Raw genomic sequence first — 27,880 nt, forward strand, 5'->3', positions numbered from 1 at the left:
TTGAACAAAAAGATTGCATAACAATGTGAGGAACTAAAGCCTTTTTAAACACAACCCCTTCATTTCAGGGGCTCAAAAGTAACTGGACAAATTAAATAACTGAAAATAAAATGTTCATTTCTAATACTTGGTTGAAAAGCCTTTGCTGGCAATAACTTCCTGAAGTCTTGAACTCATGGAAATCACCAGATGCTGGGTTTCCTCCTTTTTAATGCTCTGTCAGGTCTTTACTGCAGTGGTTTTCAGTTGCTGTTTGTTTGTGGGCCTTTCTGTCTGAAGTTTAGTCTTTAACAAGTGAAATGCATGCTCTCAAAAGTGATCTGTCAGCTTTTTGAAAACCAACATGGCTCAGTTCAAAATTTTGTTTCAAAACAAAACTCCTCATCTCTTCCCCGACATGATTTGACATAAAGATGATTTGCTACCAAGATGATTTTGACTGACTTGGCCTTTCAAGAATATTCCACTTCTTTGCTTCAATAAACTCCTGGGTTGCTTTGGCTGTATGTTTTGGGTCATTGTCCATCTGTATTATGAAATACCGCCCAATCAATTGGGCTGCATTTGGCTGGATTTGAGTAGACAGTATGTCTCTGAACACCTCAGAATTCATCCGGCTGCTTCTGTCCGGTGGCACTGGCAGCCATGCATGCCCAAGCCCTCACACGGCCTCCGCCGTGTTTTACAGATGATGTGGTATGCTTTGGATCATGTGCTGTACCACACCTTCTCCATACGTTTTTCTTGCCATCATGCTGGTAGAGGTTTATCTTGGTTTCATCTGTCCAAAGAATGTTCTTCCAGAACTGTGCTGGCTTTTTGAGATGTTTTTTTTTTTAGCAAAGTCCAATCTAGCCTTTCTATTCTTGAGGCTTATGAGTGGCTTGCATCGTGCAGTGAACCCTCTGTATTTACTTTCATGCAGTCTTATCTTTATGGTAGACATTGATACCCCTAGCTTCCGGAGAGTGTTTTTCTGTTGGTTGGCTGTTGTGAAGGGGTTTCTCTTCACCATGGAAATGATTCTGCGATCATCCACCACTGTTGTCTTCTGTGAATGTCCAGGTCTCGTTTCGATTACATGTTATTGGGTGTAATATATGTAAACTATTGGTTGGTTTTCCACTCTATTTGGACTGTTAATTTTTCTGGAAGCATAATGAAAAATCCATATCTCACCTTTTCCTACTTCACTGTCTTCTCTTCCACAACAGCTGTCAGGACCGACAGATCACGGCTATTTTGACGTCTACCCTGCAGATGAGGACAGTCCTCCAGATGAACTGTCTGGTTGGGACATGGACTTCTGAGACCTTCAGTCCCATCTTTCCAAACTGTTCTTCCTTTGCTCCCTCTTTATACAGAAACTTAATTGGGAAAGGTGATCTCACATCACCCGAGGCAGCCATGGCGGAAGTCCTTAGACTCTGCGCAACAGCAGCTGCGATTAGCTGGCTACTTTACCGTCTCAACACAAATGAAGACTCACAGGAGAGTTCTGGTTTAAATTGGACTGTGTTGTTGTGCTACCATCACTTTCCTTTTGGTTAATACATCTGTAGGACAATTTAGTGCCAGGAACTGTACAGTAGAAGTAGCACGCTAGCATAGCAAGTTAAAATCTGTAAGACTCAAAGTTACTGAAGGTTATTCAAAATCTGATGCTGAGAAAGTATTCTCCTGTGAGTTGCAGATAAACACTCACCAAAATCAATCAAAGCTGGCAGTTTTTGTGGGTGTGAAACCAGTGAGGTATGACATCCTTGTTGCTGCATTAACAACTCTTCCTGAATAGTTGGGGCACTAAGCACAGGTAGCTTACCTTACAGTTCAGAAATCAGCTCTGCATTGCAACCAGTTCCCAAATCCATGTAACCTAGAATTCATGAAACATTTAGCTTTGTCACCATGCAATTTGGATTCCCAAAGAGTATTTTTCGATGGCAAAGTTTGGCCTCAATGAGCTTTAGTCTACAGTGGGGTTACCAGGGGTACCGCTTTGTGCAAAACTGAACAGCTTGTCCCGCGATCCACAAATTGAGAAGATGTTTAATTGACAGTGTCCCTGCTAAAACGTACCTTTATCCAATAGCTGTTCAGAACGCAAAAGACGGCTATCACAATTGGCTGTGTCTGATGTCAATCAATCAACAAAGGTGTATTTACGGGTGTAGCAAGCTCCCAGAGAGTTTTTTTGTTACCTTTTAGATTTTTTCAATCATGCATTGAGGTGAATTCGATTAGAAGTGACACTACATGTGACACTCACAAGAAATGCCATTCTCATAAAGAAAAATGTCCATCCATAGATACATTCCTCCTGTAACCAAACTAGGATAATCAAACAGATGAGGTGACAGCTGCTGAAATTACAAACGTTTACCACACTGTGCAGCACTCGCAATCATAGACGGTCAGCAGACTGTGGCAGTAATCTAGCTCCAGTTATTGTTCATGACTCAGAGATTGCAAAATAAATATCCCATACAAACCAAAAAGTTTATGTTTATTTTTAAGGGTTAAATGGACTTTATGTTGAAATCTAAACTACCTCTTAGCATCGCAGTGACATGTTCTACTTTGTCCAACACAAACATACTCTTTGTCCCACATGTAGTTTGTTGACACCTGGACACCATAGTCTACAGTTCTAGTAACAACCTATGTCAGCATCAACAATATGGTGGTATAAAGCTCAAACTGTCATACAAAAAAAGACAGTAGCTGCTTTTCCACTATGGTGCTAAATGTGAGCAAGCTAATGCGTGCCCAGGGTCCGAGACATTTTTAGCTTGCGATGGCGCAATAGTGGAAAAGTGATGACAACTGAAAAGGCCAACACTGCACAATTGAATCCTTTAATGGACAGAGAGATAAATCAAGAATATATTGACCACACACTGTACCAACAACAGAATGAAGCAACTTGAAACATGCAACATAGATGCTTTATCTTGGCTGTAGTGTGCAGAGTTATTGGTTACAGCTTAGCATTGTTAAGCTAGCCTGCAGGCTACGTTACTCAGGCTTCATCTCATACTGCTTTGGAAGGAGTAAGTCTTGGAACAGATCATTGTACCGTGTCACAGTAATTTGTTTTCACATTCCTTAATCAATCTACGATTGATTTCAGATTCCGAATTTTGGCCCTTGACGATGGCTCCAGATGTGGTTGGTAGGGGAAATCTGTGATGCAGCTGCAAAGTGCTTATTTCTTACACCGGAGTGAATTTGTGATTACGCGTGCAGTTTGTTTATGGCTTTAGAGGAATGTAGGTGTGTGGGGAAGAGACATATGTGGAGATGACACTGCAAAAAAGGCAAGCAGCTCGAGAACAAACACGAGCAGAGATTCTACTCACATACTTAGATGGCATCCAACCAGAAAGAATTACTACTCCAAGAGATTAAACATTTGTATGAAGAAGCAAAAAGAGCTACTTGTTCCAACAGTGTTTTGCTCACAGTCTCTCCTCGACCCAAACTAGAAACCCATAAAAACATGAACACCTTCCCCACTTAAGTTATAGAGTGTGAGCATCCCGTGGCAGGGAGTCAGACCTGAAGAAATATTTACCTTTTTCAATGCTGAGTCAACTCTGCGGTTCCCAGCTTCTTAAGCAGAATGCTTGGCCTAAGGTGTCGAGGATGTGAGGAGAAACAGCAAAGAGGTCAGACTTGAGTTTATGCTTAAAAATATGGGTACAGTTGATTTACTGTAAACCTTCAACATATTGAGGTTTACAGTAAATCAACTCTGTAGCACGTCTCTTTGTATATACTGTATACTGTGAAGCACAAGTATCAAAAATACACAATTTATACAATCAAAGCTACTTGTTCCTTTATGTAAAAATTGGGTGAGTGAGTTTTGTAAATATTACATATATGTATACATTGACTGGTGAATGTGTGGGTACAATATGTACAGTGTGTTATAATGTCTGTGTATGGATGCCTGAAGTTTTTGGATAAGATGTTGCCTTAAGATAATTAAAACCTTTCAGGAAAGTTACCTTCGGAAACTTTTTCAGGAAAGTTTCTTAATATTTCAGATGAAGTTACTTTTTTCTTTGGTTTGATGTGGTCATTTCAATGTTATTTTATGCCACAACAGTTTGCTGTTTCTTAAATGTATTTCCAATAGTTGCAGATGTTTCTCAATGAGGACATTTTGAGGTGTCAAAAAGAGGTATGTGGACATTAATATTAGCTGCAGTGCAAGGTCTGACAATCAACTTCAATGTGTATTTATTTCCCCTCAATCATCCTGGCGTCATGTTTGCAAATGTATCTTTGGGAGAATGTTGTGTGATGTTTTGTTTTGCATTAGCCAAACCAACCTAAAAAAGACTTAAAAATATTAAGACTTCAATTAGACTTATAACCTGCACCAGCAGCAATGTCATCTAGGTCTGTACCGAATGTCATTTTTATAATGTGAAGGTTCTATTTAGGGTTTTAGAATGAAAGTCTGAATGTCTTATCACTTAAAACAACACAGTTAATAATAAATAAATATTTAATGGAAAATAACTCATCAGTGCATGTGACTCTTTGTGTGGTTTGAGTTGGAGAGCAAAAACCATAAAACATTTTGGTTTCTTTTAGGATAAAACCAACAAATATGGGTTGAAGTAGAATATTTAGTTGGACAGCATCTTTTAATACATTTTCACTTGACAGTTATTGGAAATGTTTGTGTCACACGACTTGGGAACAATCCTTTTGCAGACGCCACTGGAATCTAGTTCTGCAACCATTGTGCAGGCTTGTATTTATCTGCAACTGTGCAGAAATACAAGACGCAAACACATGAATAGACGTGCTAATAAAGACAAAAAAGCAGTGCAACATTTAAATGCTGATATGGAATAGGAATGTTAATAAGTGAAGGTTCAAAACTGTTTGCTACAGCCCTAATGTCATCAATAAACTGGTTTTGCTGGTAAGGTCCATGGCTAGCTTTAGAAAAAAATGATGTGCACATTTTCTAAACTTCCCACAAAGCTCTGAATCTACAACCGGAGAGACAGTCAAATCTAAAGTTTTTCACTAACAGGTCCTGTCCTGTTTGGGAATGCCTGAAACCTAAATAAGACCAAAAAACATCATCAATGAGAACATGAGTTAGCCTTTAGCTTAGCGTTGGTGACACGCAGTGATGTGACCCTGATATAGTTCTTTTATAGCCTGATGTTCGCTTTTTAATCCTGGTGAATGCATTCAGGCTTAAAACAATCCTAATATCTCTACATGTCACTGAACCACTACATGGGAAACTCATGTCTGACTTCATTTTGAAAATCAATTAGGGTTTTGGGTAGCAAGGTACTAGGCTAGCGAAGGCCATTAGCATTGCTAGTGAATTCAGAAATATTCTAGAATGGTATAATAGGAGAGATAGTGCAACTACAATTTTAAATTTTTGGATTTATGTTTTGCGTGCCTACGATTCAACATCAGGCTTGAAAACCAAAATAAAAAAGTGTTGATAGAGCTGAGTCTTGCATACTTTTATTCATTTCTTTGAATGCTTTGTAAGGCTGGTCAGAGCGCAGATGGGGGACCTTTAAAGCGGTTCACCACACTTGTACATCAGTAGTGACAGATGTCCATCACAGATATAAAAACCATCGACATATCAGAGCTTTTGTCCCCTGTGCCAGGCCACACCTGTTCAAGATATGCAACATACAGAAAATAAATAGATGCATGTTAAAGGTCATTTCCATATACAAATATATTTTATGAAGCCTATTGTACAAGCATTTATTTGTTTACCTACAGCATAACATTTACAAGATAGCGTTGAACGGTGAGCAAGCTTTTATAAACTGCTGATATGTGCGGTATATAAGGGTCTTCCATATTTGTACTCCAAAACACATTTAGAAACGTGTTCAAATACGTAAAAAGAAAGGCCCCGAAAACAACTTGTCAGCAGTCTGCAATGTTGTACTGGCACAACCAGTGGATGCCATTTGATTCTAACACACATTGATAAAATCTGTATTGGCACAATATGAAGAAGCACAAACTGGAAAAAAAGTGTCAATACAAAATATATAAAGTTAAAAATCTAACACAAAATAAATGTCTCTGAAATATCAAAATAGTGAATTAATTGTAATACACTTTTCAAAGGAATATGCACTATGTTCACAAATTGTTGACTATTTTGTACCATAAAAATAACTATTCCAGGCTGCTTGCTTTGACTTCATTACAAACTGAGCTCTGAAAAGGCCATGAATCAAATCAAACACTTTGAAAAGCAGGAATCCACCCATTCAAAAGGCACTTCTATCTCAAAGACACATTATAATATCATCATCATATCGTGAACTATATACAAAAACAATGTACAAGTCTATATAAAAAAAGTTTGCTGTTATATTTCAGTCTATTTGCTCTGAATAAATATTTGGTTTTATGAACTCTGATGATAATACACACCCCATCAACGCAACACTGTGACAAAGCAACTGCTTTTCGAATCAAATGTGATCGAAAAAGACCCCTCATAATTATTTATATAAATCCGCTCTATACAGTAATATTAAAGGCTTATGTTACCCAGAAATAGATCAGATCTTTTCGATCTTTTCATATATTATAAGTATTGCTCATCATTTTTGTTTTTTATGTATAGTCACATTTACTTTTCAATTTGCAGACACAGGACCACTACACATTTTTGGGAGCAGAAAAAACAATTATATTTTTTAGCCCATCTCAAACTTGTTAGTGAAATTTTTCAACGACTATTGTTCCAAATCTAACCTCAACCCATAAATAAGGAGGTGTAAGGTCATGTCAAGTTCAGCAGCGTATATTGACTTGATACAGACTTCTTTTATTTTAAAGAAGATCTTTCTAAAGGATTCTTACGGTGGCTGGCGTTATAACGGCCCGAAACACTTCCATTAGGAGAAATGCACTGCAAGATTAAAAAAAAACATACAAATAAAAAAACACAAATGTGCAGAAACACATGCATGAAGAAACATCATGGGCAGCAATTAGAAAACATTCACCAACTTGGTGAAAACCTGCGCAGCGTTTACTAAAAGCGCTGCAAGAAGCTCAAAACACAACGGAAACGGGGATACTAAAAAGTGTTGCGCACAGCTGGGACCGGAGCGCTTGTAAAAATTCAGGGATTATAAAGTTGACCAATTCTCACCGTCACCTCGAAATTTACCTAACATGTATGTTTTTTGGGGGGTTTTTTTTCAAACAATGTCATAACATAATTCCTTCCGATATTATTTCGCTTCTATTGTTAGCCAGCTAGCTAATGTAGCTAAATTAGTCATTGACAGTGACAGTTGTCCAATTTTATTATCCCTGAATGTCAACAAGCGCTCCTGTACCAGCTGTGTGCATCACTAGTGTCCCCGTTTACGTTTAGTTCTGAGCTCCTTGCAGCTTTTTGCTATTTTTTGAGTAAAGCGTGCTAAGAAGCTGGCAAATGTTGTATTAACGCTGCGCAAATGTTATAGAGTTGCTGTAGATTTGTCTTCATTTGCATGTGTTTTTGCACATTTGTGATGAAGTGCAGGGCCTTTCTATTAATGAAAGTGTTTTGGGTCGCTGTAGTGTGCTTGCATGGGTCAGCCAATGTAGTTTCTGGCAGTTTATGAACGTTTTTTCATAAATGTTATCCTTCACTGTAAATACTTTTGAACAGAATGCAATGGCAAATTGTACTAAACTAAATACCAAAAACAAGGTTGTTAAGACTCAAACTTGCCTTTTTATTAATCCCTTATGCCTGCCAAGATTTTATGACTGTATGATTTTCATTCTTTCTGAGCTTATCAGAGCATTTAGTCGTATGGTTTCACACTTGTTAAAAACACACAGTGACATCCCTTGTTCAATGTTTATCCTTTTGATATGCTGTATCCCTTTATATTTTTGGAAAGTGATGATTGCTTATCAAACCTTATCTTGGCGAACTATTATTAAAACTCCCCAATTCCAACTGTCCAACGAAGACCACGAATGAAAAGTAGCTTACACTTCCGAACATAATAAACTCTTAAAAATGTGGGTTCTGTACAACAACGGAGCTAAACACAAATATGTACGGCTATCTACTGTACCGTCTACATCACAATTCTGGCTTTGGAATCTAATATATCTCTCTATAGCAGCCAAGCCAATAATTATACAATAACTTCTCATATAGTGAATAACACAGTGATAGTACAGACATAAATAGATACAAATAGTAACAAAAACCATGCAAGTGCGAGCATAGACTTGGTGGTAATGACAACTTCAAGCTGTAAAGGAGAGAAAGATGAGAATGATCCACATCAGTTAGAGCTGAAAAGAGACTTTTTCTGCAGTTCTTGCCTCTATTGTGCCTCGATCACCATTTGCATATCTTGATACTGAGTTTGTGATTCATTCATCGCCTGACGGATAGTTGAGCAGCGATGGTAAAGACATAAAGTGGTGAAATGGGAGCATGGAGATTTGACTTTCCATCCAGCGTTATCTGCCACGAGGATAACTCACAGGATCCATTGGTTCCCATGAACAGACCAGTCTTCTCTTCACCTGGAACAACAGGCAGGACTATCCTCCAGTGCAAAACGGAAGTTGGGTTCAAAGGGATGTTTGGAAGTGAAAGATAAAAAGACTAAGGGAACAGGAAGTGAGAGTGTCGTTTTGACTGCATTTCTTCTTCTTTGCTGAGTTTTGTATGAACAGACTTTTTAGAGGGGGGAAAAGGAACTATCTACAGGCACAAGAATCTACAGTCATGTTGGGGTACACTTTCAGCACCACGTTCTTGTCTTCATCGAAGAAGAGGATGCTGAGGGAAGACATCTTCTCTGGGACACAGCATGGCTCTGGAATGCCGGGGACGACGCCCACCGCCCGCACAATGCTCTGGATGGTGGCATGGTTAGAGGGCTTCAGAGCCTAAAGCAAAAAGGACAAACAGAGAACAAAATTCATGATCAAAAGCAATCACCTGAAAGCTAAAGTTTTCCTTTGATAATATATGGTGATGCACTTCTGTTCCGATGCTCGTTGTAGAATAATCGTGTTCTTTTGCATATTGCTACATAACATTTGAATCTTTTATTACATATACCATCTGACTTTGGAAGAGAACAAACAAAAGTTGATTGCATAATTTTTTGCCTGTTTTAACTATGAACTATTTTACTCGCCATAGTGTGCATGCATTGTTTCCTTTTAAAATTGCAAACTTGTTATTGATATTTCAGGTTCAAATACATTTGTTTTGATAATCTGAATCAAACGGTTTGGTCCAATTGGACAGTTTGTGCTTCCTCTGACATTGTGTTTGTGATATCTGAGCAACTACTTTTAAAGGCTAAATCGGGCCATCGTATAGCTCAGTAAAGGTGACGTCCCATTCACTGGTGCTAGGTCCCCAAGCGGAGGACCTGGGTTCGAATCCAGTCAGGGACCATTTGCCGCATGTCATCCACCCCCTTTCCTATCTGTCACTCAAATAAAGGCACTGATTGCCCAAAAAGTGGCTAAATTAGAAAAGCACTTGCCGATGGTTCATACACTTACTAATAAGATAGTCCCGTTTGTTTGGAAGTTGTTCTTTACATTTTTACTTCTTAATACAAAAACAACATTACCACTAAGAAGAACATATTTTCTACGCCTATTCTAATTTGTTATAGAGCAAAGGAAACAAATCCTAATTTTTCAAACAATTCCATGATTGCAGAACAAATTCTCGTTTCTGCAACTTTGACAGAGACCAAACTTCATGTATCCACCCTCAAATGTAATATCTTTTTACTTGGCCCAACTACACCTTTCTACGAAGTTTAAATCAGGGCAATAGTTTTTCCATAATCCCAAATGGACAAAAAAGACAAAACAAACTAAATTCATAACCTCCTTGGCAGAGCTAATAAGACCCCAGTTATTAAAACATAAGGCCTGGACAGTATCTCTTACAGAGGTCTTTGTGTTTACTACCATTCAGAGCTAAGTTGACAGGTTAGCATATCAATCATATAACGCACACTAAACGGAATATTGGTCAGTGCATCCAGCAAGCAGCCTCCGATAGATCAAAGTCCCAGGCCTTAACTGCCGGCTCTACCCCCAGCAGTTCACACACCTGATCAGCTGCTTCATGTCTTAGCAGGATCCTCTAAGTGACAGGTCACCTTCTAATAGTAGCTATTTAGCAGCTTCTAAAGGTTTAGGTTGACAGCAGAGAAACAACATCACAGGATCACAGGCAGCAAACCTACAAGAGAGGGAGGGGCCGGCCTTAGGACCTAATGCCCTACTTCTGGGACTAATTACGTCTGACTACAAAGGCTGGTGACTCTGAGGTAATGAATTAAGTGGATGGATCTTGTGCATTCCGGCCATGTTTAAAATACCTGTGATGTTATCTTGTGCCAGAGCTACAAGCTTCGATGGGAGCTGATGTTCTTTTAAAATATCTTTAACTTCTTTGAATGACGTTTTAAATGTTTTTTAAGTTAAGAAAAATAAAAACATCAATCAGAGAGGAGGATCTTGTTTTTGTTCCTCGAGCATTGTTTTACAGTTTCAGGGTCTGCTCTTTAGGAAGTTGGGCATTTGCAAATTGCATTGCATCTGTAATCCAACCATTTATATGGCATGTTTATTAGCCCTGATGCATACATTTATAGACTTAATGACCTTAATTCCTAAAGATAAAGTCATAAACTGTAACTATTTATCCTGGGAGTTGAAGATTAAAGCAGAAGGCATTCAGTTTCTTTGGCATTATCATCTATTATATAAGACAGATAGGCTCCAGGGACATCTGATGTTAATGTTATTCAAGTGCACATAATACGAAGCAGTAACAGCAACAGTAAAGGGACTTGGAACTTAATGGCTAAATGTACTGATACCTCAACATGCCTGCTCCATTTACTAAATATGTACAATACTGGCTGAAACCGTATAGACTGATGCGTGTAGTCTACTGAACTGAATCTAAATGCCTCAATATTTTACTTGCTGACAATACAGATTAAGAATCTGATGTAAAACAAAGTTTGACCACATGACTATATCTATTGTTTAAGAGGGAACAGAACCTTGTTACAGGAAGTGTTGAGAGTTAAAACCAATAGTTCTGTGGTTTCCAACCCTTTTTAGCTTGTAAGACCTAGCACAACCATGGTGTGATTTTAGGCTTATTGCCATTAGTTGCACATTTGTATTTGTTATGACCAATATTATATATGACCAGTAATTTAAAAGAGAAGAAAAATTAATGAATGAACACCCGGAGGAATAAATATATTTTGGGTGCATTTTATGCTTTGTGTGTTTTCCCATTACTGGTCTTTATGTTGGGAACCACTGCATAAGTGCACTAGAGGAGTCTCACCTTTGGCATGGGGAACTGACAAGACCCTGAGCAGTAGTAGGCATCAAACGACTTTGGTGATATAATCCATTCACTCCATCCAATGTCAGCAAAGTCAACTTTCAGGTATCTCCGAGCACAGTTCCTGGGTTCGTTCCACTGCTTCTTTCGCGCCTTTTTAATCGTGTGCTCGTCAAACTGAAGCAAAGGCATCTTGTGCCGCTGATTCTTGCGTGTCTTTTTACGTGGGCGACGGGCCTGCTTGTTTTCAAAAGGTTCGTACGGACTCGTCTCATCCCACCCGGTCGTCTCGTATGGATACTCCGGCCCGGGGAGTTCATTGTTTTGCAACGGGAGCAGAACATTCACTGAGCGCTTGTTTCTGGCCTGTGGTTGTTCTTGTTCAGTATTGTTTCGCTCACGCAGTTGGGAAATGGAGCCTTCTCCTCCCACCGAGTGGTGTCTCTGGAGGGTGGCTACCACACTTTCAGGTTCTGAAATGGCAGAGTCATTGGCGTAAACCAAGATGTAGGGTGAGCGGTCAGATAGGAGCTTCTTCCACTGCTGGGGCCCTTGTGAAGCCACATCGATCCCTATGAGCAGCTCGTCGTGGTGTTTGGCCTGGTTGACCACGCGAGTTATGTCCTTCCACTGCCAAGATATGAAGTCCCTGTAGAGGGTGGACACATTGATCCGGAAGTGTCCAAGAGTCCTTATCTTGTTATCCACCGAGGCAAAACTCCAAATGACCATGTGGATATGGTTATGCCTGCGGGGGCCGTGGCGACCACAGCTTTTGGACCTGGAGCAGCCCTGGGTTCTGTTCTGAAGGTCTCCGATGTAGTAATGAAGAGTGGCAGACAAAACGTCTTCTGATTTGGTGAGGGCAGTGAGGTTGAAAATCTGCAGCTGCTTGTTGTTTATTGTACCTGTGTAAATAACACATAATATTATTTACACAATGCAACACAGTTGTACAGGTCATCAAAAACTAACTGACTTCCCTATTTCCCCCTTAATGTTTTTCATAATGATATGTTTGAATGAACTTTTTTGAGATTTTGCAAATAGTTTCATTTGCCCAGGTTATAAAATATCTGTCTTTTCATTTTCTGCCTCCCACAATACTCTACACAAAATTCAATAGCTATCCCTTCTTCCAGTTTAGTTGTTTTACTAAACAACAAGTTATATATGCAGGTTATCCAGAGTAACAGGATGGTGTTTCTGGAAAGAGGTTCAGCTAGCTTTCTTTATACATAAAACATTTTTAATATTTAAATGTTTTTAGAAACATAAATAGAAGTCCATTCATCTCTTTTCATGTGGGATGGAAGCATAGTTCTCAAAATACATGACAACCTTGGCAAATGAAAACGAAACTGTCTGCTTAGCTAGTGTGCCAATGAGTGTGAGCAAATATATTTGTCATTTAGGTTAACTGAGCCTTTTTAAGCCATGACATACAGCTAGCAATAGGAGGCAGTATAGTCCAACAAACTTTGAAACTGGTAGTGGTAGTGGAAACTAGAAATAGTCAACACGTTCAAGTGATAATACCACACCATAGTCGGTAAAGCAATTCAAAGCTTATGGGATTGAAGTTACATCCAGAGTTCCTGGAAAAAAACAGCTATCAGGAATCCCCTTAAATGCAGGAACACACTGCGGTGAAATCTCCCTAATTCTAACGCAACACATGCAGGTTTGGCAGCTGCCAGATGCTGGCTCCGGAGAAATATATCTGGAATATCTGAAAATAAAATCTGAAGTTGAGAAAAAAAATGCTTCTGGAAAGTTATCTGCATAAAAAGATCTCTGTTTTTGGCGAAGGGAATGGGTAACAGGTTGATCATATTTCCATGACTGGATCAACAGGTGTATCTCGCTTTCAGCTCAGTACACCAGGAAGTAAATGGTTCCAGTTTGGGGATTTAAAAAAATTCAATCGAACCAACATTTATGCAACTTTGCATATATGCCTCCTCTAGACTGGCAGTGTTGATAACATGCTTAAAAGTTTGGGCACCTACCCCATTGCGCTTTGAAACTGCGGACAGTGTTGCCGTCCTTGAAGGGAAATCCAGCCTGGTTGTACTTCGCGTAAAGCATCTGCATGTGTTCCGTCATTGTATCCTGTAAAAGAAGATCCTGGTCGTCTTTCGCAGGGTGCTTTTTATCCTCTGAATGCGTAAAATCCACCTTTCGTTTGTCGGGGAAACTGTCTGTTTTCAGCATCGCGCAGTATCCAACGCACAGATAACTCCATCCGTAGAGCAGCACGACCACGAACCGAGAGTATAGAGCCATGTTTGAGCCAAAGTGAAGGTAGAAGCAGAATAAATAAATATTTGTGGAAAACCTAGCACGTTTCCAAATGTGGTCTCTACCTCCGGAAAAACATACCATCACCCGAGGAGTCCTCTCTTAGAAAATGATACCATCACCTTTGACACCAGGCACAGCAAGAGAGGGAGGTGGGAAAATGAGAGTGTTATCCAAATTGTCTCTCAGGGCTGTTAGAGTCAGTCAATGATGAAAGTATCGGAGCACTGGAGAAGGTGTAACAAATGCGGCAGAAGTAAGCTGCTAAAAAAGAGACGCATTTGGTTTTGCACCCAAGCACTGAGCTGATTTCAGGGCCAGCAGTCAACCGTCCCCCCGTCTCAGCTTTCATTGAAGGTAAAGCATGTTGTGCTTGGTATTATAGGACTTGTGGGACCAGCTGGGTATTCCTCTCTCTCTCTCTCTCTCTCTCTCTCTCTCTCTCTCTCTCTCTCTCTCTCTCTCTCTCTCTCTCTCTCTCTCTCTCTCTCTCTCTCTCTCTCTCTCTCTCTGTCACACACACACACACACACACACACACACACACACACACACACACACACACACACACACACACACACACACACACACACACACAAACACACACACACACACACGGAGAGAGAAAGAGAGTTTCCTGTTCAGGGTACGTTTAAGCACATTCAGCCTGGGGACATATCTAATGTTATCAAGAGCTGAAGGAGGCTGTTTTCTGACTGCAGACGGATTTTCCTCAAATATTGCATTACATTACATTTCGCCGATGTATTGAACACATTTGAATATCTGAACGGCTGCCACAGAGCAGCCGCTCGGTGCGTAATTTCTACTCCGCAGAGCTGTGCGTCTGGGCCGCGCTACTGAATGAAGCGGCTTATTGTCGGCATTAAAGGCTCTCTCCCCTATTTAGTTTAGTTCAATGGAGTTAAGCACACACATCCTGTACCATCACGGTCCGATCCGGATGCTGTACTTTGTCCTCCCCTTCTCCCCACCGTCCCCCTCCAAAACAGCCCATCCAGGCGGGGTTTAAACACCATGCCGCCCTCCACCCCCCGCCACTGGGCTTCTCTTTCAGGGGCAGTCGGGAGGAAATGATTAGGGTATTTCCCCGCCCTTGGACATCTGATGGCAATAATATTAGCATGCCATGTCCTCTATAGCAGTGGGGTTTTAACCCCTTCAACTAGCAGGAGATGGGCAGGAGAGAATCAGTTCAAACAAGAACAGCAGACGAATGAAAATCAGACTGGATCAGCTTAGAACAATACATCTTTTTCACATGTTGTGCAAAAATGAGGGATAAACAATTGAGAAGACAATGTGTTTTTTTCCTAATTCTGAACACTGAAGCCTCATATTGTCATTTTAAATAATTTGATGGATCTATAAACTGGAGGAATTAGCTCAAACAACTGTTAGTGTACACAGCAGACTTTTGCGTTAAAGAGGATATATTATGCTCATTTTCAGGTTCCTATTTATATTTTGTGCCTCTAATGCCTCAAAAAGCTCTTTATTTTTCTCATACTGCCTGTGCTGCAGCACCTCTGTTCACCCTCTGTCTGAAACCAGAACCAAGTATGCTCTGATTGGTTAGCTGGCCGGCTCTGTTGTGATTGGTGAACCACTTAAGAGATGTGTTGGAAATGACCTGCCACATAGCATATCACATACAATGTGTTGGAGCGCTAACCAATAGAAATATACATGTTACATAGTGATGTCACTGTGTTTCTGAAGTGAACAAACATTTTGAGATGCATGTCTGGATGCTTTGGCTTGTCCCATGGAGAAACTGAAAGAAAACACTTTTGGTGGTAAATTATATTGCTGACAACCAATCGATTAATCGTTCAAAAAATAAAGTGAAAATTAAACTACAATGAAAATAAATGAAGTGAATTGGTTAATTCTGTTGACATGTATCTAATACCGATTGTAATAAATTGTCTAACACATAAGGCTGAACAATTGTTTTAACAAGAGGCCAAACTTCATGAAAATACCTGAAATGAATGTCGAACTGAGCTTGTAAATGTATATAGAGAAGGTAGAATAGTGCCTCTATCTAAGGCCGAGTTGAGTTTGAATCCACAGCTTTACCTCATGTTGTGTATATTAGGGGCAAGTCCAGGCCTCAAACTAATAAAACCATGCTTCAGTAAAAAACCAACTACTTAAAAGCCCAATAAATTAAATGAATAGGGATATAAGCATTTCAATTAGATTTTATTGTGAGATCCTTACTATTAAGAGACACTTGATTTGTCTGGCTGAGTTCCAGCAATTTGTTTCAGTGAGTTTTTAATGGTCTTTCAAAGAGGTAAGGCACATATAAGCAGCATTTCACAAGCAATTCTTGACAGTCCACCGGGATTTTAAAGCGCCTATTTGTCATGTACACACGTGTTGTTTTGATTGGTTGGTGTTCGGAGCGACTGAATCCACTTTGAAGGGAGGGAGAGCTGTTTCATCACCATCGATGAGCCACATAAATCAGCAGTGGTCTGTAAAGCTAAACAGCTGTAGATGAGGGTGATATGTTCATTTGCCACCCGGCCAGTTTGAATTCTTGATACCAAAACACAAAGCAGGGCAGATAGTGGCAGGTGGACAGCCCTGGCCCTGAGGTTAAATCATCTGGCCTTTGAGAAAAAGGTCAAACAGGAAATGACATTCCCCAAAAAATCTGTTGCCAAATTTGAATGTGCTTCTCATCCTTGTTGGTCTAGTTAGTTTTGTTGAGACAAAAGCAGAGACTAACCTGTTTTTAAGAGCCTTTCTTTAGTCATAAACAGCTATATTTGATTTATTTTATATATATCAGGTTATTTTATATTTAAATATATATATATACCAATAACAACATATTCAGGGAAATATGGAAGGAGGAAAGAAACTGCATAAAGGCAATATTGTTAGTGGTTATTTAAATCTCTGGAATTTTTATACAACCTTTTTTTCATCATTAAGCCAAAACAGACTGAGATTTAACATCTCCTTTTTAAGACAAAAAGAAAAAAAAAGAACTGACTAAGAAAACCCAAAACCAGACCCCCATTCCCCAAACCCTTGCTTTTACAGAACCAGAACCCACATCCATGTGTCACCACACCACACATATGGCCAACAGGGTCCAATTCAGTCAAAACAGATGCAGCTGCTCTGGTAACCGGGTTGCTGAGGGACATTAGAGGTTTCTGTTAGAATTTACTCATTTGTTTAAAGCTCGTAACTTAAAATGAGTACAACAGCAGGTTGAATATGGCTTGAGTTTAAAGGAAAAGTTAGATTTTTGTCTATGTGTCATATTAAACTTAAGAGAATAAATGTGCAATCGAAAGATAGGGAGCAGGACCAAGCAGCTAGGCTGGTTCTGTCCAAGGGCAAAATAAATAATTCATGGCCAGGAAAACTGACAGATATTCCAGGAAGTCCATGAAACAGTCTGACACAACCCCGTTAAAACACAGCTATGATTTTTGTACTGATTCAACAAATACAAGATATAACGTGCTTTATATATTAAGCTGAAGATTTTTAAACCACTGGAATGACTAACTGTTCCCCCATTTCCATTGTTTATGCTAAGCTAAATCAAGCTAAGCTAACAGGCTTCTGGCTGTTTTCATATTTACCACACAGACTTATATTTTACATTGAGTTAAAATTAAAGAAGAGATATGTATACAAGTAGATACTGTGCACCATGACAGAGGACCACATTTGCTGGTTTCCCTGTAACTATGGAAAAAGGGTTTCCTCTCAACTACATGTCTAAACATTCATTTAGGAAGAAATAATAAAGACCCAGTTATTTGTAAGCTTGCAGTCATAGATATTTTAGGGGTAGATATTTATTACACGTTTCAATAATAAATACATAAAAGAAATTAAAAGGAAGCAAAGTTGCCTACAGCTGCTAACTAACTTCCTAACGCGGGTTATTTGTAGACATGTACAGTATTCTACAGTGAATGACTAATATGTCAATGATAGAGCACTTTGATGTCCTGCAAAGTGTGCCTTGCATCTGGGAACATACGGAATGCTTTAAGCCCATTACCCATTCTTCCAGTCCAATTGGAGCTACCGCAGCCTGGGGGAGGACATAAAAGCCACCCCCATCATCTTTCAAAGCTCTTACGCCTTTAATTTGTTTAGACAAACAGCCCAAAACATGCCGGACTAAACGACGGGACGAGCCCTGGGTCCCAGAGCGAGCATATTCCATTCCTTTTGGAAGCCAAATTAACAAAGAGTCTTCATTTAGTGAAATTAGTAAGTTTGAAAACTCTATCATACAATTGTTTTACAACTTTATAGGAGGAAAACATCTGAAGTAGAAGTTGACATTTTTAAGGAATTTTGCAAGTGAAGTTGTCACACTAGTCTATCTACTTCTCCATCTGGGAATCCAACGTTTAAAGCCAATTTTTCCACTGCAGCACCTCCACCCAGATGGCATGCATGATATGAGGGCAACAGTTTATAAATGATGGTGCAACTGCAGCCCCTCGTTCAAATTAGAGGCTTCCAGCACTCTCCAATATGTGTCTTATGTATGAATGTGTCGGCAGCAGCCTCTGAAGATCAGACCGTCCTGATGTTGTGGTCATAGATGACGACATGGATGTAGAGGTCCGACTGTAGTAAGGTCCGGTTGGAGTCCTCACCAGGACCAGACTGGAACCCAGCAGAGAGTTAGAGCAGTTAGTAGAGCTTGATTTGATCTACAAGGTGCATGTAAAGTGAATTGTTTTGTCTGCCATAGATGCGTAATTAAGCAAAGCCTCAGTTATCCAAACATACTTCTTTGTAATAAGAGGTATTCCGAACTGTGAATGTCAAATCTGACACGGCCCCACCACTAAGATGTGAAGCCACTAACAGCTGGGAACATTTACTGAAGTTTAAGTGTGTCAAAAGCTTCTAGTGGGAGTGGATCCATAGCCAACCATTACACTCAATTTACACCTTTACCTCAAACACACTTGTGGGTGTCCTAATAAGTGAGTCGGTCTTCCTTTGCAGGTTCAAAAGAGCGTCAATAAAAAGGTTCCAATAAAAAAATGACTTTATGGACCCTTCTGGAAAGGCTGGGTAAACTAAACGATAAGCATCTATTTGTACGGAAAACAACAACAAACACTCAAATTATTTAAGTAACTTCAAACTTTTACTTAGATTGAATCAAGCCATGGTTACAACTGAAAAATGAAAACCCATCCACCCCCCCTACCCACTTTCTGGCTAGGATAGAAAAAAGTGGTCAAGGCATTACACAAGGAGAAAAACAAACAAACCACCCAAAGTGAGTGTATGTGAGCCTTGATTTTGAAAAGTTGCACTGCCGATCTGTGGCTACATGATTGAGCTCACACTGGGTTAAAAGCCGGATGGTTCTGTTCTGCTCTGTGCCGAGCCAATCTGGGCCGGTGTCTGGGCACACGGGTGGTTTGCTGTGTCTGGCTTCCTATGCCTTCTCTTGTGTTTTTAATAGACAGCCTGGTCGGGGCGGTGCTCAACCACAGCTAGAACACTGTGCTGCCATTTTGGCGATTGGCCTCAAACACGCAGTCCCCACAGCTCTGTCTGCAATTTCAAAATAGTTCAGCCCCACACCAACTTCTTACCAACCCCCCCAGCAAAGAGGAAAGCTGGAGAGAAGAAAAAAAACACAGTCTGTCAGTCGTTATTCTTCCAGGGCCCCTGTCAGACTCTGAGTATGGAGGAAGCACCTGTCTCGACCCCTTGATCCTCCATTCTTTGTGCAGGTGGAAAGTAAAATACTTTTCCTTCCCACTGATTTACTCCTCTCTCTTAGTCCCTCCAACAGATTAAATTATGCTGTAAGCTCCTTCCGAAAAGTGACATCTCTAATCTCGGGGTCAATTGTTGCTATGAACTAGGCAATTAGTGAAGTCGGCAAAGAGTCGAAAAATGATTTTAACTTTTATTTTGCATTTGATAGTTAAAACTGTTTATATCAGAAAAAATACAATGGTGTTAAAGGCAACAAAAGCCCCCAGGACCTATTAGACAATAGTGGGTTGTTAAATGGCAAATTAGTGAAATGAACTATATAGTTTGTTTCCTTGTTAAATAAAAATACTTTAACAAACGTTTTCTGGCCCTATTGCCTTTTTGCTTTTCAGGGCCCTTTTTACAGCCGTGGAACAGGTGAACTGATCTCATTAGCAGTGCCATTTGTCTCCCTGGGGCTTAAAAAAAACACAGGACGACAACAACATAAACAAACACGTACCATGGGGTCCACATTCAGGATCTTTTTGTCCCTCTTGTTCTTGAAGAGAAGGCCATTGGGGTTGTCATAAATTACCTCAAAGTTAGGGCTAGAGTTGGACGTGGACACCTGTGTCTTCCAGTTGTAGTAGCTGTAGAAAAATGGTAATAGGTTAGGTTTTACTAGTTTAAATTGGCAGGTTGGTTAGTTTTGTATATTACACTTCAATGGAAAATTAGGCTTTTGGTAAAAAACTCCTAAACGTTAAACATATAAGAAATTCTAACTAGTAGAGTCTGCCAGCATTGACTGAATCGTGGTAAAGAAAACAACTCCCATCCCATAACCCCACTAAACTCCTTATTCTGTTAATCTTTTGCTTAGTAAAGAATTCTATATTGTTTATTAAAAAAAAAATCAAACGTGAGGGGTTAATCAATGGAGTGTAGTAAGGCTACAGTGAGTTACTTGTGTGGTAAGGTGAGTAAAATACAGTAGTTTTGGGTTGCACTGGTTTTGCTTTTTGGTCATTTGGTTGTTTTTTTTGGTCCCAGACATGTTTGCTCAAGAGAAAACACATTAGAAACCCATGTATTTCAATGAAATCCAGAAACGGAATAGCTTTGGAGCAAACTCTGTGAACCAGGAAACCAATTTATATTGCCATTTTTGTTGCACTCATTCATTCATTTCTCTTCACTTCTATGGAGATCAGTGGATCTAGCATTTACAGTGTACCTTGGGTTTCACTCTTAACAGTGGCAGAATTTCACTTGAATATAAAAAGTTAAAAGGGTTTTGTTGTGATTGGCTGGTCGCATTGCTGCAACAAAACAGAATGAACAGTGAGCAAAGCAGTCAGAAAGTACGCCATGGTTATATGTTTTAGTTGATTTTAGCGCCCGGGGAGCAATGGGGAGGGGGGATTGGAGGTGTCCGGTGCCTTGCTCAAGGGCACCACAGCAGGGCCTAGGAGGTGAACTGGGACCTCTCCAAGTAGCAGTCCACTTTCCATATTTCAAGTCTGTTTGGGGACTTGAACCGGCGACCCTACGAGTCCAAGCCCCTACTGACTGAGCCAGTGCTGGACAAAAGTAGCGCGCCCAACGTGGGGCTGTATTCCTTTATAGCCTCCGACAGCAGGAGGCTTTAAACAAGCACATGAGCACCATATTGAGATGAAGACTTTGCATGTTTCACGGAGGAAGGGAAACTTTATGAATTACAGAGCATTACACAGCCATTGTTATCATATTAATATTCAACAGCAGGTTATAAAATAACCTTGCATTGCAGAAAAAGAAAGGAAAGCAACCTGCAGAGTCAAGTATCTTTTTAAGAGCTGCAAAAGGTAAGCGTATGTTTCCAATTCGATTGCGAGGGCGCTGCGTTGGAGTTCGCCAAGACAGAAATTAGAGTAAAGCTGTACCTAATAAGTGAATGAAACCAAAGAGAGGGTTGAACTCCAAAATAAATGACCGATTAATTTACAGCATCCTATTGGATCATGCACTGCTTTTAGGTTTTGTGTTATTTTTGAGACAGAGTCAAAAGGACAAAAATGATTGAACTTGCAGGTTACATTAATGCATTTAGCGTGTGCATTAATTTGAGGATGTGATTTATTTTTTACACGTCAACAACCACAGGTCAAGGTGCTCTACTGTCTCACCGGGTGTCCCTCAAGTGTACCTTTTGGGTCCATTCCTGTTCATCATATACCTCCTTCCCCTTGGCACTATCCTACGTCATCATAATTTCCACTTCCAGTGCTATGTCGATGATACATAGGTGTACATCTACACCAAACCAAACACTGCCCTGCTGCTCACCTCTCTCATCACCTGCCTCCAGGACATCAGGAATTTGGATGAGCAGGAATTTGCTCAAACTCAATGGCAACACAACAGAGGCCCTGATCATTGGCTCCAAACCCACCCTCTCCAAAGCACAACCCTCCACTGCCTCCAACCTCATTATAGATACGTTTCTTACTCCAACCAAGTAAATATAGTTCACAGATTGGTAGTGTTTATCTTTGTCAAATTATTCATCCCCTTAAGCTACCCAAAAAAATGATAGAAGCAACATGTTTGTTGATGAAAAGAAAATCATACATTGCAGCATGACATTTGCGGGCCATAAAGTCAGAAGATCTCTGTGTTGATGTAAAATACGCTGTCGGTTGGGAAATTATATAACATTAAGGTTTCTTTGAATACTATCATTTAAAAACATCTTTATGTGTCCAACTTTTTTAATTCTTTTTTTTGTTGTGTCCAAAATATTATTGTTTTTTCTGTTCTGAAATGCATTATTTTTCTGCAAAGTACTATTGTGAAATAGTGATGTTGTGAATATTGTTATAGGAAAAACCGGAAATTGTATTACTAAATCATAACATGTTTGAATCTTTAATTGTTACATCATTTAAGTGAGGTTATTCAGAAAAAAGGCCCGCCAAGATTTTGTAACACTCAAAGCATCGAAAGCCAGCAAATACATAAATAACACAGCAGGTTTTAATTTTGTAGTAACAAATTCTAAGTCATAAATTACCATTACCAGGACGGGCTATTTCCAGTTGTTCTCATCATTAGCTGTTTACATCATGGTAACACTACTCCACATGTCACACAATCTGAGGTGCTGAAGGTTGATCTAGCGGTCCTGGCTGTTCCTCAGCAGCAGTTTGTGGTCCAAAAACAAAGTTGGACCTCAGGGAGAAGGCTCAGTGTAAATCTGGGAAGAGGGATGTTATGTTGGGGGGCTCTGTTGGCCGAAGCAGCAGAAGCAGCAAGTTGTAAATATGGGAGGATAACGCATTGGAGAATTGCAAGCAGGCTGCAGGTTATATTTCCCTAGTTGTGAAGCTTAACTGAAGCTAATGTAAAGTATTAATGACCCACATGATGTAAAAGATACAAATGTTTACATTGTCATTATAAGACCTCTGCCATCTTTGAAATATTTTGGATGGTGTCTTGATGGTTTTCTGCAGTACATGTTTCAGAGGTAATCTCTGGGGGCACATAAAACTAGTATGCAAACACCATTTGCATTTGAGCCATTACAAATATTTTCTCACTACAACATATTAAGCGTGCTTGCTACACATTTCAAACAAACATATAAGCAATATAAAAAATCTACCAACGTTGCCTTTCCAAAACCCACACAGCCCAACGCAATTTTGGGAAAGGTAAATAACTTTTTTTTCAGGACAGTCAGTTTTTGAATAGCTATGAAAAGGCTCAGCTATTCCAGCCAATTGCATTCGAGACTAACTTTACTGCTGGTATCGTGGCAACAAGGTTTTCCTTGATTGGTCACTTCATATTCATTAGGAAGGCTATTCTGATAGGATCTAAATTTAGACCCGACTTAAACTTGTTTCAACAGACTTTTATTCATGAAGTAGTTGTTTTTTTTCACAAACTAGGACTTGCTTTAAATGGCTCAAGACTTGACTTGGACTCATGACCTTGGGCTTTATGTTACTTGAAATTACTTGACTAAAACTTGCCCTGGTGGACTTAGGTCTTGACTTGGACTTGTCTTGACTTACATTTTAAAAAATGAACTTGGACATGTGTAAAATGAGTTGAAACTTTACTAAGACTTGTCTTATTGACTTGTTTCCAATTAGTTAGGACTTTACTTGGAATTGTCTTGATTGATTTAAATTTCAAAGTGAACTTGGACTAGATTTAAATAATCAGAGATTTCACTAGGACATGCAATGTTTCACTTTAACATAGGAATTGGTCTTGAATTCCTTGAAACTTGTCTTAATGGACTTCAACCTTGGGACTTGACTTGGACCTTGCCTCAAATGAATAGGCTTGAGACTTAACTTACTGTTGTCTACATTGAGTTTGAATTAAGACTTGGCTTGGACTTCTGACTTGGGCTTGGACTTGGCTCAATTGACTAGACTTGGACTTGTCTACATCACAGGATCTAATGATACCATAACATTTTTCCATATTGTTCACTTTAGTAGGCTCTACTATATTTTGTATACAGCTATTAGATGCTATGCGAATCCGAACATGTGACCCTGGCTACTATCACATGTCTCAGATGTCCGTCAAACATTTCTTGCCAGCTTGAGTGATCTTCTCTGAAGGGAAACAGGCCTGAACTCTGAACAGTCCAAACTGTGTTGGGAAATAAAGTGATGCATTAAATTATAAGGTATGCTAAGACGAGAGGTCTGGTATTTTTTTTTTACAAGTAGCCAACAGAGCTCAGTAAAACAGGTTCAGAATAGACTCCTGCAATGCCTCAATTAGGAAATACAAATTGAGGTTTGTCCCTTGAAACTCAGAGGAAAATTATATTGTCTGAGATTTGCATTCAGAGACATACAGTACATACTTCTCTTCTTTGAAAATTAGATCTGACAGCACTTAAGTGACTATTTATATCAAAATGCCATACAACAATTAAGAAAGGTTTGGTCAAACACTTTTATTTCATGGTGAACCGCTTACTTTTGCAAGAGAAATGGGATGGAAGGGAGATATTTTAACACCGAACATGAAAAAGACTGACGTAAGTGTGAAAAAAATAGTTTTGAAGCAATGCAGAGAATTTTGGTTCATACGTTACTTGGATGTGTTTATTGGACCCACCTCCCTCACCGTCCCATATGAACTGTCACCAAGGCAACTAAATGCATATTCTCTGCACATTTGGTCACAAAGAAAGTTCCAGCAGCTGGATGGCACCACACCCAGACACATGGACCAGTAAAAGTGTGAGAACCTGGATTTGGTGGAAACAATGACGGCTCTCAGCAAAGGTTCCTGGTTCCCTATGCATTTACCAAGGCTGTTGGACACATGCACTGAGTCCTTTCACTTTCCATAGTTACCGTAGTTCTATTGTTATCTCCAGGTGGTCATTTTCCAGTGTAATGTCAACAGTTTCATTATAGGGCTCAGAGGAGCTGGACTCTGCGCTGGATGATATATATCATAAAAGAGCAAATACCTTGCATGTGTATTCGTTCAGCAGTTTTTTTTCTAAAGTGGCTGAAGAACACACGTCCTGTAACCGTTTCTTAAGTTAATGTTTCCAGTGTAAATCACAAAAGGCCTCGTCAGCCTTAAGAGGCAGAGTGTGAAGAGCTGAATTTATGATGTAGCGTTCTGGGGGTGCCATGGGTCTGATTTTACAACAAATCACAGATGGGCCATGTCCAGTTGACAACCTCGTTAACAAACTCACATACAACCACCAACCTACACACACCTCTTTCCTCATTAGATTAAACCTGAAGAGGGCGTATAATTATTATTTTCAGGTTTCATAGTTGTACTTTGTGCCTCAGTGATGTGTTTACATGCTTTAATGTTCAAAAAGTGCTCTCAGTACCTCTTTTCAGCTTCTGTCTGAAACCAGAGCCCAGTCTGCTTGGATTGGTTATGGATGTCCCGCCCTTTAGCCTATCACGTACAATGTGGTGAAGCACTAGCCAGTAAAAGCGCAAGTGTCACGTAGTGATTCAAACAACATTTTAAATACAGTTTACTGAATATCAGACAAAAATGTGTACATACTGCAAAACCAGACTGTACAACTGTATCAATCTAGTGCAAACACTGGAGTGTTTACTTTTTATATACAAGATCATGAGCTTCAATGTGTTTTTCTACCCATTATAGCTTATTTATATAAGTGTCAAGTTTCTTACAAAGATAAAGCTCAGGCAATTAATCAATTTAGATAGAAATAAATGTTGAATTTGATCTTTTGTAGTATTTCATTGATTTAAGCCAACAAAATTAGCAACCTTATTTGATTCCAGCTTCTTAAATCCAAGGATTTGTGAATTCTTTATTTTGGAATAACTACAAACTGAATACCCTAGAAGCACAGACTGGTAATCTGAATTTGTCACCTTGGCTTCAGAGCTTGTGATGGACTATCCTATGGCTTGTCATACACAAAGTGAACAATCAAAATATAACAGCATAAATTATGCCTTCAGGGTATTTTTTGTGGGAAATGCGTAAAAAACAACTATTATAACCATTATACATAATAAGTTAGAAGATAAGAAGATAGTTCAGTTTGTCATCTTGCCACAGATTGGCACACGCAGGTAAGAGCCACAACATACAATACAGTGACATAGTGGGTGTTACATGCTGTATTCCTTTTGACTGGCGCTTAAGAGGCTCACAGCGCCCTGAAGGAGTTTGAGGGTTAACCTCTGTTTGTAAAAAGGGCCTAGAAAAATACAGGCAACAAGCCCAATACCTTTACTCATATTGAAAGAATGCTCACTAATGACAACTTATGTCCGGTATGATAACACCTTAACACAAAAGATTTATAGACACTTATAACAGTTTGTATAATTGTACGGTCCTACTTTAAATGTTTGACATCCAGACATCATTGCACACGTTAAATCTTGATCACACAGCGGACACGGATGAAATGGCCCATTGCACTTGGCAGGAGGTCTCCGATGATCGTATCGTTGGTGGAAAACCGAGTTAATCTATCAAATGCAGTCCAAACAGCATCAGCACTGAGAACAAACAGCCTGACTGGAGTTAACCCCAAGGATCCAGCCAATGAAGTATGTGTGCGCCATGTGTGAAGATCAACACTCATGACACGGAATGTTCCGGCTTACCGGCAAATATTTATCAAGCTGGCTGGCTCCTCGACAATAGAATAACCAACCTCTCCACAATAAAGCCCAGACACAATGCTTTAGGCCGGGTCGCCATATCACCTTCGGAGCTGGAACAGTTTCTCTTTTGTATTAAAAGTTAATAAAATAGGACAGCAGTGCAAATATTTTCACAGTGGAAAATGAAGCCAGACACACAGGTGCATTGCAGAGGTTGAGGGTGGAGGCAAAATGGTTTTGGCTTTGGTGGAGGCATGCGCCGTGTTTCGACTGAGCAGATCTTTCAAGTCTGTTGGCGAGTGCACACACCGTGAGCAGAAGAGCTTTATACGATCCAGTATTTCCAAAAAGCCGTTAGCTATGAATAATAGATGCATGGTATGCATTTCTGACCCCAGAAATACCCATACATTTGCATTATGTAGTTAGACAGGTATGTATTTTTTCCTGCAGAATGATACTTCTACACTAAAACACACTGTTCTGTTTTAAGATAAGGATAAGGATAAGAATCAATTAGGACTACCATATGTCAGATGTTGTCTAGCCTCTTAAAAGACTACTAAACACAGGGATTGCAGAGGGAAAGAGATAGAGAGAGGAAGGAGGGGAACAACCAGAGCGCATAAACAGATGGTCACTTTGCTGGGGAACATTAAATAGACATCAGAGATGCTGTAGGCACATCTGGAGTAGCAGGAAGCTGGGTGCATGGAGCTGCAGATCTGTAGGATAATTAGATGAGGATCAGGACTTTAGTGTCCGAGTCGGAAGTGGAGAATTAAAAGTAATGGAGACATAATGAAGATTTAACCTTTAAACATTGTATTGTATGGTTTGGGGTCACAATTATAAGACCCCATTATTTTAAAAATAATTAATTCTTCCTATTAAGAAGCATAATAAACATTAGAAAGAGTCTAAAACCAGTTTAAACTAATTATACACAAGTCTTAGTCTAGTGCTATGTTAAAGTTAACCAGGATGAGTCTTATTCAAGAATCGAGTAATTTCATACTCTTCCAAGTTCATTTTTAAATTGAAACCAAGAAATGTCCAAGTCAAGTCTTGAGCCATTTGAAACAAGTGCTAGTCAAGTCACAAGTAATCGTCCATTAAAACAAGCCCAGGTCAATTCCCGGGGCAATTGGGAAGTCAGGAGTCCAATTCTGTTGAGACAAGTTCAAGTCAGGTCTACATTTAGATCCTTTACCCTTATTCTGAGTAGCTGTCTTAATGAAGTGAGAAATCAAGGAAAACCTGGTTG

At 39.6% G+C, this 27,880-nt stretch overlaps 3 protein-coding genes across 4 annotated transcripts in view; 1 reads left to right on the top strand and 2 right to left on the bottom strand.

Moving 5' to 3' along the window:
- The window catches only part of prkg2 (protein kinase cGMP-dependent 2), a 31,231-nt gene extending 26,691 nt beyond the window's left edge, over window positions 1-4,540 (top strand). The window contains exon 19 of the mRNA XM_063897475.1: window positions 1,215-4,540. Within this exon, the coding sequence (XP_063753545.1) occupies window positions 1,215-1,310 (96 nt within the window). The 3' untranslated portion in view covers window positions 1,311-4,540. The remainder of the gene's footprint in view (window positions 1-1,214) is intronic.
- Window positions 4,541-4,645: 105 nt separating this feature from the next.
- On the bottom strand, window positions 4,646-14,037 carry bmp3 (bone morphogenetic protein 3). Its single transcript, XM_063897476.1, has 3 exons — window positions 13,414-14,037; window positions 11,402-12,309; window positions 4,646-8,946 (listed from the first exon to the last, which is right to left on the bottom strand). Exons 1-3 carry the CDS (start codon window positions 13,787-13,789, stop codon window positions 8,755-8,757), a joined length of 1,476 nt encoding a protein of 491 aa, XP_063753546.1. The 5' UTR covers window positions 13,790-14,037; the 3' UTR covers window positions 4,646-8,754.
- A 3,526-nt stretch (window positions 14,038-17,563) lies between these two features.
- The window catches only part of cfap299 (cilia and flagella associated protein 299), a 74,314-nt gene continuing 63,997 nt past the window's right edge, over window positions 17,564-27,880 (bottom strand). Inside the window, exons 5-6 of one of the 2 annotated variants that reach the window (XM_063898033.1) lie at window positions 20,052-20,106; window positions 17,564-18,394 (exon numbers count right to left, since the gene is read on the bottom strand). In XM_063898033.1, coding sequence (XP_063754103.1) covers window positions 18,302-18,394; window positions 20,052-20,106 — 148 coding nt within the window. In that variant the 3' untranslated portion in view covers window positions 17,564-18,301. Of the gene's footprint in view, window positions 18,395-19,976; window positions 20,107-27,880 lie in introns of both variants that reach the window. The other variant, XM_063898032.1, reaches the window with a different exon arrangement.

The sequence above is a fragment of the Eleginops maclovinus genome, chromosome 12 (genome assembly GCF_036324505.1).
Source record: "Eleginops maclovinus isolate JMC-PN-2008 ecotype Puerto Natales chromosome 12, JC_Emac_rtc_rv5, whole genome shotgun sequence".
In the NCBI taxonomy this organism is placed as follows: domain Eukaryota; kingdom Metazoa; phylum Chordata; class Actinopteri; order Perciformes; family Eleginopidae; genus Eleginops; species Eleginops maclovinus.

Coding starts and splice junctions, on each gene's coding strand:
- bmp3 (XM_063897476.1), bottom strand. CDS start 13,789: ATGGTATGTTTTTCCGGAGGTAGAGACCACATTTGGAAACGTGCTAGG. Junction 12,310..13,413: donor CAGTTTCAAAGCGCAATGGG/GTAGGTGCCCAA, acceptor TTATTTACACAG/GTACAATAAACAACAAGCAG. Junction 8,947..11,401: donor GTCAGTTCCCCATGCCAAAG/GTGAGACTCCTC, acceptor TTTTTGCTTTAG/GCTCTGAAGCCCTCTAACCA.